Raw genomic sequence first — 13,127 nt, forward strand, 5'->3', positions numbered from 1 at the left:
GGACTCATCGAGCTCAGCTCTTTTTTGCACGCTGTAGCCTTGACAAGGCTGGGAGAGACACGAGAGCGGGAGCGTCGCTTGAGACGTAGCCTTGCTTCGCTCCAGCGCTTTCAGGAGCAGCAGCCTACATGTGAGTGGGTGGCGTCCCACAGCTGAACCAGGCACGCCATGAGGTTAGAGAGGCAGAGGAGCAGGGACATGAGTTCTACTATCATCGCCAGGCCTCTCAGTGGACGCAGCTTGGTGATAGAGTGACTGGGGAGTTCTTTGAGATTACCGGACCCCGCCATGCTCGAGCAGGAGTACGCCAGCTCAGGAGGCAGGACGGATCGTTAGCCACTGAGCCCGGGGAGATTAGAGCCATTGCCACTGAGTTCTATAGAGACCTGCTTTCAGCGGAGCCAGCCGCGGAGGCACGTGATGCTTGCAGACAGACTGTGTGGGCCCATGTGCAGAGGGTCACAGATCGTATGCGCACAGTTCTGGGTGAGCCTCTTTCAGAGGATGAGCTTGTTGAGGCTTTGAGGGTCCTTCCGTGCCATAGTTGCCCTGGGGAGGACGGATTGACGCCTGCCTTTTTTATGCGCTATTGGGACCTTTTGGGGCCAGGCCTCCGCAGAGGCTTTCAATATGTTTTGGACACTGGGGTGATGCCACAAAGCTTTTCAGAGGGCTTGATCTTTCTTATCCCCAAGGGGGAGGGAGTGTCAGATGATATTCAGCATTGGAGACCTATTACGATCCTCAATACTCTCTACAAGGTCCTGGCAAAGGCCTTGAGTTTGAGGATCCAGCCCTTCCTTGGGGAGCTGATTCATGCTACCCAGACAGGATTCGTCAAGGAGCGCAGTATCCTTGACAACATTTTCACCTTCTGGGAGGCGCCAGCCCGAGCTAGATTTCTCGGTGAGGACCTGGTCGTGATGCTTCTCGATTTTGAGAAGGCATACGATAGAGTCGATTGGGGTTTCTTAGAGGACACTTTGCTTCACCTGGGTTTTGAGCCAGTCTGGATTCGAGGAGTGGCGGCTCTATATTCCACAGCTCGTAGTCAGGTGCTGGTGGTAGGAGGACAGGGGCCGAGTTTTGAGTTGACCAGATCAGTCCGTCAGGGGTGCCCTCTCGCCCTGTTTCTTTTTCTCTTCTTTGCTGAGGCTATGAGCATGTATCTGACAGCAGAGGAGGTTGGTTTGAGAGGACTCCAGCTCCCAGTCCGGGGTGAGGACCTGCTCGATTCTGAGTTTGCTGATGACACGGGACTGTTTTTGCATGGCCAGGAGGCCAATCTTCAGAGGGCAGAGCAGTCGCTACAGGTTTTTGGTGCAGCTTCGAGAGCATTGATCAATTGGCGCAAGACAGTGGCCTTTTGGATCAATAGCGCTCCCGTTCCGGCATGGAGCCCAGACCCGAGATTTAGATGGATTCCTCCTAGCACAGCAATGCGGTATTTGGGATGCCAGATTGGACTTGCTTTGTCACCTGAGCAGCAAATCGCCCCGCTTCTTCTGAGCATTCGAAAGAAGCTTTTGTATTGGAGTACAGCTCGGCTATCCTTGGCTGGGAGGGTGGTGGTGACAAATCAGGTGCTTTTAGCGACTATGTGGTACATCACGTCTTGCTGGATCTTCTCGAGTTCTTGCATCAGCCAGGTACAGAGGCTGATCAGGAACTTTCTTTGGTCCGGGCGGGATGGTCAGCCGGCCCGGGCTAAGGTTGCTTGGGCAGTTATTACTCTCCCGCTGGCCCAGGGGGGCTTGGGCATTATAGATCCAGTTGATCAGAGTAGAGCCTTATTGGGGAAGCTTATTGTTCGGGGGCTCCAGGCGCTGAGCCTTGGAAGGAGCTTCTATTTCACCAACTGCTAGGGCTCCCCCAGCAGGGGGCACTTGGGCACCAGAGATACGATGGATCTTCATAGAGATGAGGAGGACAGGCCTCAGTAGAGGATGGGAGGACAGATTTGCCTTGAGCATCCTGCGAGCTTGGGAGCTGCTGAGACCGGGGCTTTCTCAGAGAACTCCTACTTGTGATGAGGAGCGGGCCAGACAGCCGCTCATCTGGAGCCCCGCGGTACGCACAGAGCAGGGTCATATGCTGGGTTCTCGGCCTCGTCTAGCCTGGGGACCATTGGCGGCAGGCCCAGCACGCAATTTTGGAGACTGGCAGGCCTTCTGCAGTCTCCCAGAGGAGATCCAGGTGGAGAGGCTGAGTCACTTCAGAGGGGGGCTGATTATGAGGGATGACATTCAAGAGGCACTCACTGAGGAGTGGTTCACGCCTTTCGAGCCAGTGGCCCCACGGTGGATGGGAGCCTTTACACAGTTGGAGATCCTGATTGCTGTCAGAGCTTGCACTGAGGATGGTAGATGCCTCTACTATGAGATCCAGGATGAGGGCAGACTTCAGAGAGTGGAGGCGGAGTCGCCTTTGGTTGCAGAGTGCATCTTTCAGAGGATACGGGTAGTGGCCGCCGCTTCCCGGAAGTGGCATATTGATCCAGACCCTGCAAATGTGGACTCTGATTGGCGCATATGGGCATATGCTGCGCGTCCCTTGGCCCAGCTCCAGTGGGACCCTAGCGAGTACGAGTGGCATGACCCTTATGCGTCCCCCTAGGCCACAGAGATCACCTTTTTCCAGTACACTGTTCGGTTGGGGATGCATATTTTGTCCGCAAGGAGGATGGTCTCTCCAGCTGCATCGGAGCATGGGCGGCTACAGGGACTCTCACAGGAGTTCCTGGAGGATTTTTGGACCAGGCTCTGGGCTAGCCGACAAGCACGCAGGATCTCGACTTTCCAATGGCTGGTTGCCCACAGGGGCTCTACAGTTGGCACCTGGCTTGTCTACAGTGGTCTTCCGACGGCCTGCGTCCAATGCGGCCACCCGTTGGAGACACAGAGACACTGCCTATGGGATTGTCCACAGGCGCAGCAGATTTGGCTGAGGATGCTGTGCATTTTGGCCCCCCTCTCTCCAGAGGGCATGTATACGTGGGGTGCCGCTGCTTGGTCGACTTCGTCAGGGCCTGTTCTGGGATACGAGACGGAGCAGGCCAGCCAAGCCATCAGATTCATTAGGGGCCAGCCTCGCCTTGTTCATTCACCGGATTTCTTATCCGCCGGCTGGACACAGGAGAGGGATCTTCGATGGGAGCTCCTCAGCAGCCTCACCATATGGTTCACCTGGAGATCCCGGTGTTTCAGGGCCTTTGAGGGGAGACTGGAGCCACCAGCAGAGACTGTTAGGGGGATCTGGCAGGAGTTGATCCACACCCTGCGAGGACAATATGACCGCATACGGGGCGACTCGGATGCGGCGATCTTGCGGCGCCAGGCCTTTCACACCACTTGGCGCAGCGGCCCCTTCTATACCCTACACGCGGGTTCCCCCCGCTGGCATTACAGACCACCTGTTTGGATTTTCCCCCCTCCTATTGTATGATATAGCCTCTCAGTTATTTGTACTGATATTTATACTTTTTCGCACCTAGGGAGAGTCTCCCTAGCTGCCTTGATTGGATCTCTGCTCTGCCTTCTTATGAGCAGGAGGGCGTTTTTTATAACTAATGAAAGGATGTTTTCTGTGCAATCCTAACCTAACAGTGGTATCACAGCAAGGTTTCCCTTCTCCTGCACGCGTTGGTCCGTCTCTCTCTGCAGTTCCGTCCGCCAAGAGCGACTCCGTCGACCATGCACGTGATTCCGCCCGCGGGAGCTTCTCTGTCTGCGGCGCTCAGCCCTCCTCTGCCGCCACCCATTCTATCGCTCAGCCCTTCCGCCACCCGTTTCAGCCTCCCAAGGCAGCGGTGCTAGTGGGAAGGGCTCCAGCATCGCCCAACCCACGGACTAAGCTCGCACCACAGTGGGCGGCGCTCGGCTGAGCTCCACCACACTTGTGGCTTACGTGGCACAAGCCACTTTCGGGCAAAATTTTGGGCCTTTTTTCGTCGCCGTATCAGATCCGTCCAGTAGCCGTCGCCCAGACGTCCTCACGCACTCCGACGTCGTCGCCTGCCTCTCGTGGACACTGTGCCCGAGCCTGCCTCCCATTCCCATCAACTTCATCATTGTCGTCTCCTGCATCACCCGTCTTAGTTCCTTCCAGTTCCTACCATAGCCTGAAACAGCCCATCAAGTCGCCCACGCCGTGTCTGCAGCTCCTACAGCCCACACTATCTACAACTCCTACATGCGCCTGCTACACAGTCGAAGGAGCATTGTGGGCTAGAGTCTTTGCACAGTCTTCAGTGTGCCATCTATTAGCCACAAGCCAAGGCCAAAGTCTACGGTCTACACACAACTTCATCAGGCATCTCCGCCACACTTGTGGCTTACGTGGCACAAGCCACTTTCGAGTAAAATTTTGGGCCTTTTTCCGTCGCCGTATCAGATCCATCCAGTAGCCGTCGCCCAGACGTCCTCGCGCAGTCCGACGCCGTCACCTGCCTCCCGTCAACACTGTGCCCGAGCCTGTCTCCCATTCCCATCAACTTCGTCATTGCCGTCTCTTGCAGCACCCATCTCAGTTCCTGCCATAGCCTGCAACAGCCCGTCAACAGTCACCCACGCCGTCTACAGCTCCTACATGTGCTTGCTACAGTCGGAGGAGCACTGTGAGCTAGAGTCTTTGCACAGTCTTTAGCGTGCCATCTACTGGCCAGAGGCCAACGCCAAATTCTACGGTCTGCACACAACTTCAACAGGCATCTCTGCAAAAAATCAAGGTTCCACCAAGTACTGATTTTCAGTTCAAGGGGCTTTGTTCATTTCTTGCTTCATTGCAAAAATCAGGTGCAAGGCAACATTAGAGTGCACGACAGACAAAATTTGGGGATTTTTCAAAATTTGTGCTTAATTGCACAATTGCAGTTATAGGACACAGTGTTTTGGGGCTTTTTTAAAATCAGTGCTTAATTGCACAATTAAAGCTCATTGGTACACAGATTTTTGGGGATTATGTGCAATTGACACATAAATCAGCCCATTGGTGCTTAGAAATTTGGAGACTTTCAGCATTACTTATCTGCAGCCTTGTATTCGGGGCAAAACATTTGCACAGGACTTTGTGGTTCCCTCGCATTGCACTCCGGTGCGTTTGGGATTTTGCCTGCAGGTGCTTTTTACGGATAATCCGGCATCTCCCGTGGGGAGAGTAAGGCCCTCAAAGCTTGTACATAGCCTGGTCACCAGTCACTTGTCGGTGGGGCTGTGACTGGTACTGCTGCAATACGATGGTGGGAGACCTGAAGGGCTAGTTCTCCCCCATCCTCCTCATAAGTCCTGACCACTCTAGCCTCGGTGGCCCAAGTGACAGTACCCCAAGTGATGATCCTGGTTGATGCCTTGTCCATAGCGAATCTGCTGTGAAATCGGGCAATCCCAAAGGCAATGTCGCTAAGACTCTTGGGGGTGGCCACATCTCAGGCAAGCTGCTGTGACCAACCTTCGACTGCGAGCTAAGTACCGACTGCCAAACTCATGTGTGCCATCAACCAAAGAAAGAGAGTGATCTTCCTTAGCCGACAGCTGTCCCAAAGCCTCTTCCAGAAATCTAAAAGGAAGCGCTGTGATAAGCCCTGAGACTGCCAGTGCATTGCTGTTGCCGGTATACCATCTGTCTCAGGCATTTGGATCCTGCGGCCAAGCCGCGCTGTATATGCAAAGAAAGGGGCATCCAGAGTCTCCTCCTGAACTGTGGGATCATGCCAAGTCCACTCTCTAGGGTCCCACTGCAATCGCGTGAGAGGTCGGCTCTCCCAAATCCATAGCCGCCAAAGTCTCTCCCCGGCTGTAACTCGCGGCGGGTGCCCGGGGGACTAGGGCCTTTGACACACTTGTTGATACCATCAATGCATATTAAAACATTTAAACATGGCCACAGCTTTAACACATATCCACCATCACTTTGCATAAAACATAAAGCTGGACAAAACATCCACAAATGCTGAAAATGGAGCTTGCACGTGTGACACCGCATAGAGGCCGGAATGGGCTGACCCCCCCCTTGGAGTATTTTATTACTCAAGGAGAATAATATCCATGCCAGTGATGGGAGATTTGCAGTAGCATAGCAACCTGGCACATATGGCGTGCTAGATGCAGCGAGGCCATCGAGGGTACCCACTCTCCACCGGCTGAGACCATCAGGAGCATATGGCTCGATATCATTCACACCCTTCGCGGTCACTGGGGGAAGCTGCAGGGAGGTTCTAACCGCATGCGGAAGCGGAGGGAAGCCTTCTTGAGACTTTGGAGGCTTGGCCCTTTCCTCGCAAATAGAGGCGGTGACCCCATTTGGCATTACAAACCACCTATATGGTTGTTCCTCCCCCCCTCTTCCCTTACGAGATAGCCTTCTCACATAGCGGCCAGCCGGAGGAGAAGCATCTCTTCCCCTTTGATCATTTGTCTTCCAGCCTTATATGAGACAAGTTTGTATCTAGCCCGTCATGGTTGTACTTAGCCCTTTGTGGCTGTTTTTTATTTAACTAATTGAAGGACCTTTTTCCCGGAAAAAAAGTATATTCTTCCGTTAATGAGATGCCTCTTAAATAGGCAAGTTACAAAGTTGGCATTTTTATGTGTGCAGTTACAAAGTTGGCATTTTTATGTGTGCCCCTACACTTAAGGGATGTACCCTCATTTTAGGGGTCTACCCACAGCTTTAGGGTCTACATCACTTTGGTTGCTCCAAATTGAGGAAAACTTCATGCATTTGAGCCTCATCCATACACACACTTACTACACTAAGAAGTAACCCGTACAAAAAATTAATTCCCAAATAAGGATTGTACTTATCCTAACAAACCCTCCCTCAATCCGAATCCAGGCTACACATGAAGTGCTTCAAAAAGCACTACAGTTGTGAATCAGCCGTTCAGTCATAATGTGAAAGAAAAACAAGCGTTGAAAAGAAAGAGCATGTGCAGAATTCAAAACTGCTACAGGACTCACTTTCATTGGAGTAGTATCCTCATCATCTTCATCCTCATCCTCATCATCTTCATCTCCATTTAAGTTCGGCATACCATTCATAAGATCATCTTTGGAATATACTTTCATGCCAGGTGCTCCGGGCATATCCTGTAGGCAGTAGCATAGAAAACATTATATAGTCTCGCTTGGGTGTAACCGTGCATGAGCTATGGCCAACATCAACATACATTTCTACATCAACTCCTTGAAAACGTCACCAATACTTACACTCATAGAACGCATAATTCTCTCAATCTCGACATCTTTTGAGGACTTTGGAGTAAACACCTCTCCTAGTATCCTATCCTGTGCGAGATAATGACAAAAACCAGGTTATGTTTGTTCACACCCATCCAAAGACATTTTGCACCTTTCTGTCAAGGTATACCTTCGGTACGGGGGGTATCTTGCCATGACAAGCTTTACTGAGATCTTTGCAAAGAAACTTTGATAATGCATCTGTCTGTACTGGTCCTTTGAATAGAAATTCAGCCACATCTGTATCATGATATCCCATAACCTGCAGAAAGCATAGCCATATCCAACGAGAGCAAGCTCAAGGTCAATTCAGAAACGAAGCAAACTAATTGGTTTCATGTTGAGCACACGATCTTATAACCCAGCAGAGTTGTACAAGCTGCATTTCTTTCATGAATCTATTTGGGAAGCTAAGAAAGCAAGGCCATGGAAATCAAACACATACCTCTTGGCAGGCCTTCTCAATTGTCTTGCACTTTGTTTTGCAATCTCCTTCTTCCTTTTGTTCAGCTAGCTGAAGACACAAATTTTAGAGCACAAGGGCTTCCACTCCATAACAAAATACTAATTTGAATAGGGTAACTATTTGGTCACAATACGGCCTCTAAAAATGCTGGTGTCAAAGTCGCAACCACTAGTGACGAGGTTCATGTCCTCGAGCCCGTGTCTACATTTAGAGAGTACCCAAGGCCTTATTTTTAAAACTGTAAAATCAGGAGGCAGCATGCAGCCTCCAGTCCTTCAAATGTTAAATTTGAGCAAGAATAGTTTGTGATGAGAAGATCCCATAAGATATGTGGGGCTATCTGCACTCAAAGTTTGAAAGAGAAATTAAAGAGAAAATAGAAAACAGGGGAAATACCACATCACTCAGATCCAAGAGACACCTAACCCACTGATGTATATATTGTAGGAAGTGGAAGCGCAGCACGCACATGCGACAATGGCCAACGAGGCCGAACCTACCCCACCCCCAAGAGCCCTCCAATCCCATGCGCACCACACCCGTCAAGGGTGGTGGACGGATAAGGGGGCCTTAGGGTCATTTGACCCTATACCTAAGGTCCTTTTTAGACCTTTATACATGCATGTGGGACATATCATGACACATGGCAGCCAGAGAATGACGTCACCACCAACACCCTCCCTGACGTCGAATGCCGCTCCTTACACAGATTACGCCAAGGGCTGCAGCTTTTATGATGACTTGGCTTAGAGTCCCTGTCCCTGAGCTCGGACCCCTTGTCTCTCTGCCCATCTGCTCAACTCCTGCTCAAGAATAGAGGAATATAGCTTGGCCAGCGGTGGGTGACCAATCATAATGGTGCAGTAGTTAGTCGGAAGGCTCAGATCTCCAGACTTGAGTACCGGCACAATCGTGGAAGTACTCCAAGTCCCAGGAAACCCCTCACACATGGCTCTATTAAACATGAGAGCTAGCAAGTCTGCAATCATATCTCTAGCATGTATGAAATGCTCGGCTACAATGCCCTCATGATCCTGTGCCCTCCCTGTATGCAATCTGTTGATGGCCCTCCTCACCATCTCTGCTGTGAAGAAGGTAGAAGTGGGTGGACAAGGCTCTGGAGGGTTCGGTAGTGGTGGCTGCTCTGGTACTGTGTAGAGGGAGGCTGCATACTCGCCCCATGTATCTGGAGAGGTAATGGCCGGAGGCGGGGGGTGCTCTCTAAGCAATCTCCAGGCCTCCCCAGAATCCCGACTCAAAAACAGCTGATAGATGTCTCTCTCCAGCCGAGCTAAGAATGCTCTCTTCTTCCGCCGAATGAGGGATCGGAAGATGATGCGTGACTGTCTATATGTAGTAACACCTGTGGCCACCTCTCTCTGTAGCCGGGTGTGAGGTGAAAAAAAGAAAGAAAAGCCTGCCTCTATAGCCCTTCCACCTCGCAAACTTGGAATAACACACACGAATTTTTGAACATCCACATCACCAACATTTTCAATAACAATCTCACTAGCAATCTCTACCCCATCCTCCTCCCTGCTAGAGTTATCTTTAGGACTTTTTGTGTCCGGCTCATCTTCCCGCTCATCATCTGGAAATTCCAAAGTATCATCCAGGTCTTCACTTTCATGTACCTGTATAGTATCACTCTCAACACTTGAAGGATCGTCAACCAAGCTTCCCACATCGCTACCTTTCATAGCCATGACATCCATAACCAAAGGAGAGTCCCTTAACAACTCTTCACCTGCAAAAGACTCAGCCTGTGATCCTAAATCTTCATTCGTCTTGCCAACATGCATATCTTCCAGATCACTGTCATGTACAGCCACAACGTCCTCATCCAAAGAAGAATCTGCTGGCAACTCCTCATCTGCACTTTGCTCCTTCACCTGCTTTTCATCCACCTGCACATGCTTTTCAAACTTTGGAAAAAAATCAGAAGGCATATAGAACATCCCCCTTTGCACCTGTATCGGCCTTTGAGGTTCCTGTCTAATCCAGCTTTGCATAGGACTCCTATCCACCTCAACCAAATTTACCTGCATATCTCTCACAGACACAACACCTTCATATGGATAAATACCCATCTCCATCTGCTTCAAAACCTTGCCTTCCTTTTCTCTAGCAACCCTAACAGCATCATCAAATGACCTGGGATTCTTCAACTCAACCCTGATCCTCAAATGGTGTAGCAAACCATCAATAAACAAGCTCTTCTTCAAAAACATAGGAGGAACTGCCTGCTTCAATGTCATACACCACTTATTCCACAAACATATAAATACCTTCACAAAATCATCCAGTGATTGCCCATGTACCTGCTTCAAGATGCTCAACTCCTGCCAAAGCACACTAGGATCCTCCACTTGCTGAAAATGCTCCAAAAGGCCTTCCTTCAACCTGTCTAAGGTCAAGACACCAGCATCCTGTGCTTCAAAACCCTTCAGCCAGCTTCGGGCATCTCCCTTCAAAAAGATCTTTATCAGCTTTAGAACCTGCTCTTCATCCGTCACATGATTGCTAATGCATGCCAGCTCCATCTGCTCCAAAAAGTCAACCACATCTTCTCCCTTCCTGCCATGAAACTCCGGATAAGACCACATCATGACAACCTGTACCAATCCCTGAGCTCTCCTCAGTGGAACACACGCCCTTCCAGGCAACGAACAATGCCAGAGCAACTCCTCAGTGGGTTAAAAAGCAGAAAACACCTTCCTTCAATCTCCTACTCTGGGGCATACACCCTCGTAAGAGACACTTGAGCAATTCCTCAGTGGGGGCACCAGAAGGATGTGAGGTGAAAAAAAGAAAGAAAAGCCTGCCTCTATAGCCCTTCCACCTCGCAAACTTGGAATAACACACACGAACAGGGGCACCACCAGCCACCGGCTGGAACCTTCTCACACTTCACCACCCAACCCACGCCAGACAGACAGCATAAAACAAGGGCACCGTACTCAAAGCAAACACTCAGCAATATATTCCAGTCAACACTTCATACAAGCTTCTCCCGACACAAAAGCCTTACTCACACAACCACAAACACAACACTCAGGCCTGTCAGCCGAGGATACACCACATCCCCAATCACCACGAAATCCACTCGCCTGCCTGCTGTACCAACCACACCAGAATGAACCCGGCCACTCTCGCTCCAGAAGGCGCCCACACCAGCTAACCCTCGAGTCCTCTGCGCCCCATCAGTTCTGCATGTGCCGTCAGCAGCAGCTACCCATCATCTCTCTCTCACTCTCTGTCTCTGTGCTGATCCTCTGCCAGCCTCGCAACAAACCCAGGCAGCTTATCTGCCTTGCTACCGGCCCACCACCAAGCAACAACACTATCCCCTCTGTGCTTCACTCGGCACCCACTCTGTCCACTGTCCTGTCTCCTAGGCGGCCCACACCAGCCACCTTTTCAATGCAGCTTATCTGCTCCTCACTTCACAGGCTCCCTCTGCCTTCAAAGTCACTGCCCACCTGTCTCTCTGTGTGTGTCCTCCACACTCACCAGTTCTCGTACCCCAGGGCGGCCATCTTTACAGTCTCCAGTCGCCCACCCCATGGTCAGCGCCCTCACTTCACACCAGAACCCCTCTGACCTCTGCAGCCCGTCAGCTCTTCCAAGCTTCAGCACCTACGTTTGCTTGTGTTCAATTCTGAGGCGGCCACACCCAAGGGCCTTCTTCACTCCTTTTTCACGCCCGTCGGCTATTGACCAAGGCGGCTTCTTCACACATGCTTGCGGCTGCACCCTCCACACTTGCAGCCCGTCAACCAGTATACGCCAGCTGCGCACTCGCTACAGTCACCTAGACGCCACCTTTCCCCTTCATCTCTGCGCGTCCACAGAGGTCGCCTCCACACGTACTTTGCTGGCGATCCTCTCCTCTATAGCGGCTGCGCCTCTCCCGCGGAGCTCCCTGCTCTTTACACGACGGTCTTCTCTGTCTGCTGTCCCCAGTCAGCGCTCTGCAGGAGAAGCCTTCCCTGCCACTACACGACGGTCTTCTCTCTCACACAGCCCACTCTTCTGCAGAGAATGACGAGGCTCCTCCCAAAACAACTCGCGGTCACCACCTTATCTGCACGCTGCCGACTCCCACAATTCTCCATGCTTCTAGACTTTTAGCTGGCGGCTACGTTGGCATCCACACTAGTGGCCATGTGGCTACTACTTTATTGGCCATATTAATCATTATTATATTTTTATTTTCTTCCTCTCCTAATGGATGGCTGCCCTTCCATACCAATTCACACCAATTCTAAATACTACCTTGGCCCCATAATCTTTTATGCTCATGCACCTCCTCAAATGCAATCTTTAATTGCCCCGATGCTTTCACACTCATGTCCTGCTACCTTGGCCACATCAATGGTTGCTTTCCACGCTTTCCACATCTTCAAATGCCACTTAGTGCCCATTGTATTTTGACGTGCCCACAGATATCAAGCGGCCGAACAGCTTAAATCAACCCAGCAAACCTCTCACCGGACAGGCCTGCAACCAGCCCAAAACCAAAAGCATCCACCCAGAGCATCCGGCAAGGCATTCCACGACAATTTTTCATTCACAGCATGCACACGTATGTACACTGACCAAAAAGACCACTCAGAAAAAAAACCTGACACCGGGCTCTGAGCTCCCTACAGTCATCATCATACCAACTATTCTTGGGCATGCTCCCAGGACGTGGTCGTACTGTGGGTTGCGTGTGTGGGAAGGCTGTCGTGTGTGAGCTCTGCTAATGGCCTCTGTGGCTCCTCTGCACTCAACAAGCTGTAGATCTCTGCGGTGTATACTCCATCAGTCTCTCTACAGAAGGTATATCTCAGGTGATAGGAGGACCGAGAGGACACCCCTGACGGACTGATCTGGTCAGCTCAAAACTCGGCCCCCGTCCTCCTGCAATCAACACCTGGCTACGAGCTGTGGAATACAGAGCCGCCACCCCTCTAATCCAACCTGGCTCAAAGCCCAGGCGAAGCATAGTGCCCTCTAAGAAACCCCAATCGACTCTATCGTATGCCTTCTCAAAATCGAGAAGCATCACGACCAAGTCCTCACCAAGAAATCTAGCTCGGGCCGTCGCCTCCCAGAAGGTGAAAATGTTGTCAAGGATACTACGCTCCTTGACGAATCCTGTCTGGGTAGCATGAATCAACTCCCCCAGAAAGGGCTGGATCCTCAAACTCAAGGCCTTTGCTAAGACCTTGTAGACAGTATTGAGGATCGTAATAGGTCTCCAATGCCGAATATCATCAGATACTCCCTCCCCCTTGGGGATAAGAAAGATCAAGCCCTCTGAAAAGCTCTCTGGCATCACCCCAGTGTCCAAAACATACTGAAAGTCCCTGCGGAGGCCTGGCCCCAAAAGGTCCCAATAGCGCATAAAAAAGGCAGGCGTCAATCCGTCCTCCCCT

General features: G+C 51.1%; 1 protein-coding gene across 2 annotated transcripts in view; it reads right to left on the reverse strand.

Moving 5' to 3' along the window:
- LOC147626719 (uncharacterized) overlaps positions 1–13,127 on the reverse strand; it is a 33,736-nt gene that overhangs the window by 6,402 nt on the left and 14,207 nt on the right. For both annotated transcript variants that reach the window (XM_086816733.1, XM_086816732.1), the window contains 4 exons: positions 7,681–7,749; positions 7,366–7,497; positions 7,206–7,283; positions 6,957–7,085 (listed from right to left, as the gene is read on the reverse strand). In XM_086816733.1, the coding sequence (XP_086672859.1) occupies positions 6,957–7,085; positions 7,206–7,283; positions 7,366–7,497; positions 7,681–7,749 (408 nt within the window). The remainder of the gene's footprint in view (positions 1–6,956; positions 7,086–7,205; positions 7,284–7,365; positions 7,498–7,680; positions 7,750–13,127) is intronic.

The sequence above is a fragment of the Cibotium barometz genome, chromosome 22 (genome assembly GCF_041138505.1).
Source record: "Cibotium barometz isolate CiBa-2024 chromosome 22, ASM4113850v1, whole genome shotgun sequence".
NCBI classification, from domain to species: Eukaryota; Viridiplantae; Streptophyta; class Polypodiopsida; order Cyatheales; family Cibotiaceae; genus Cibotium; species Cibotium barometz.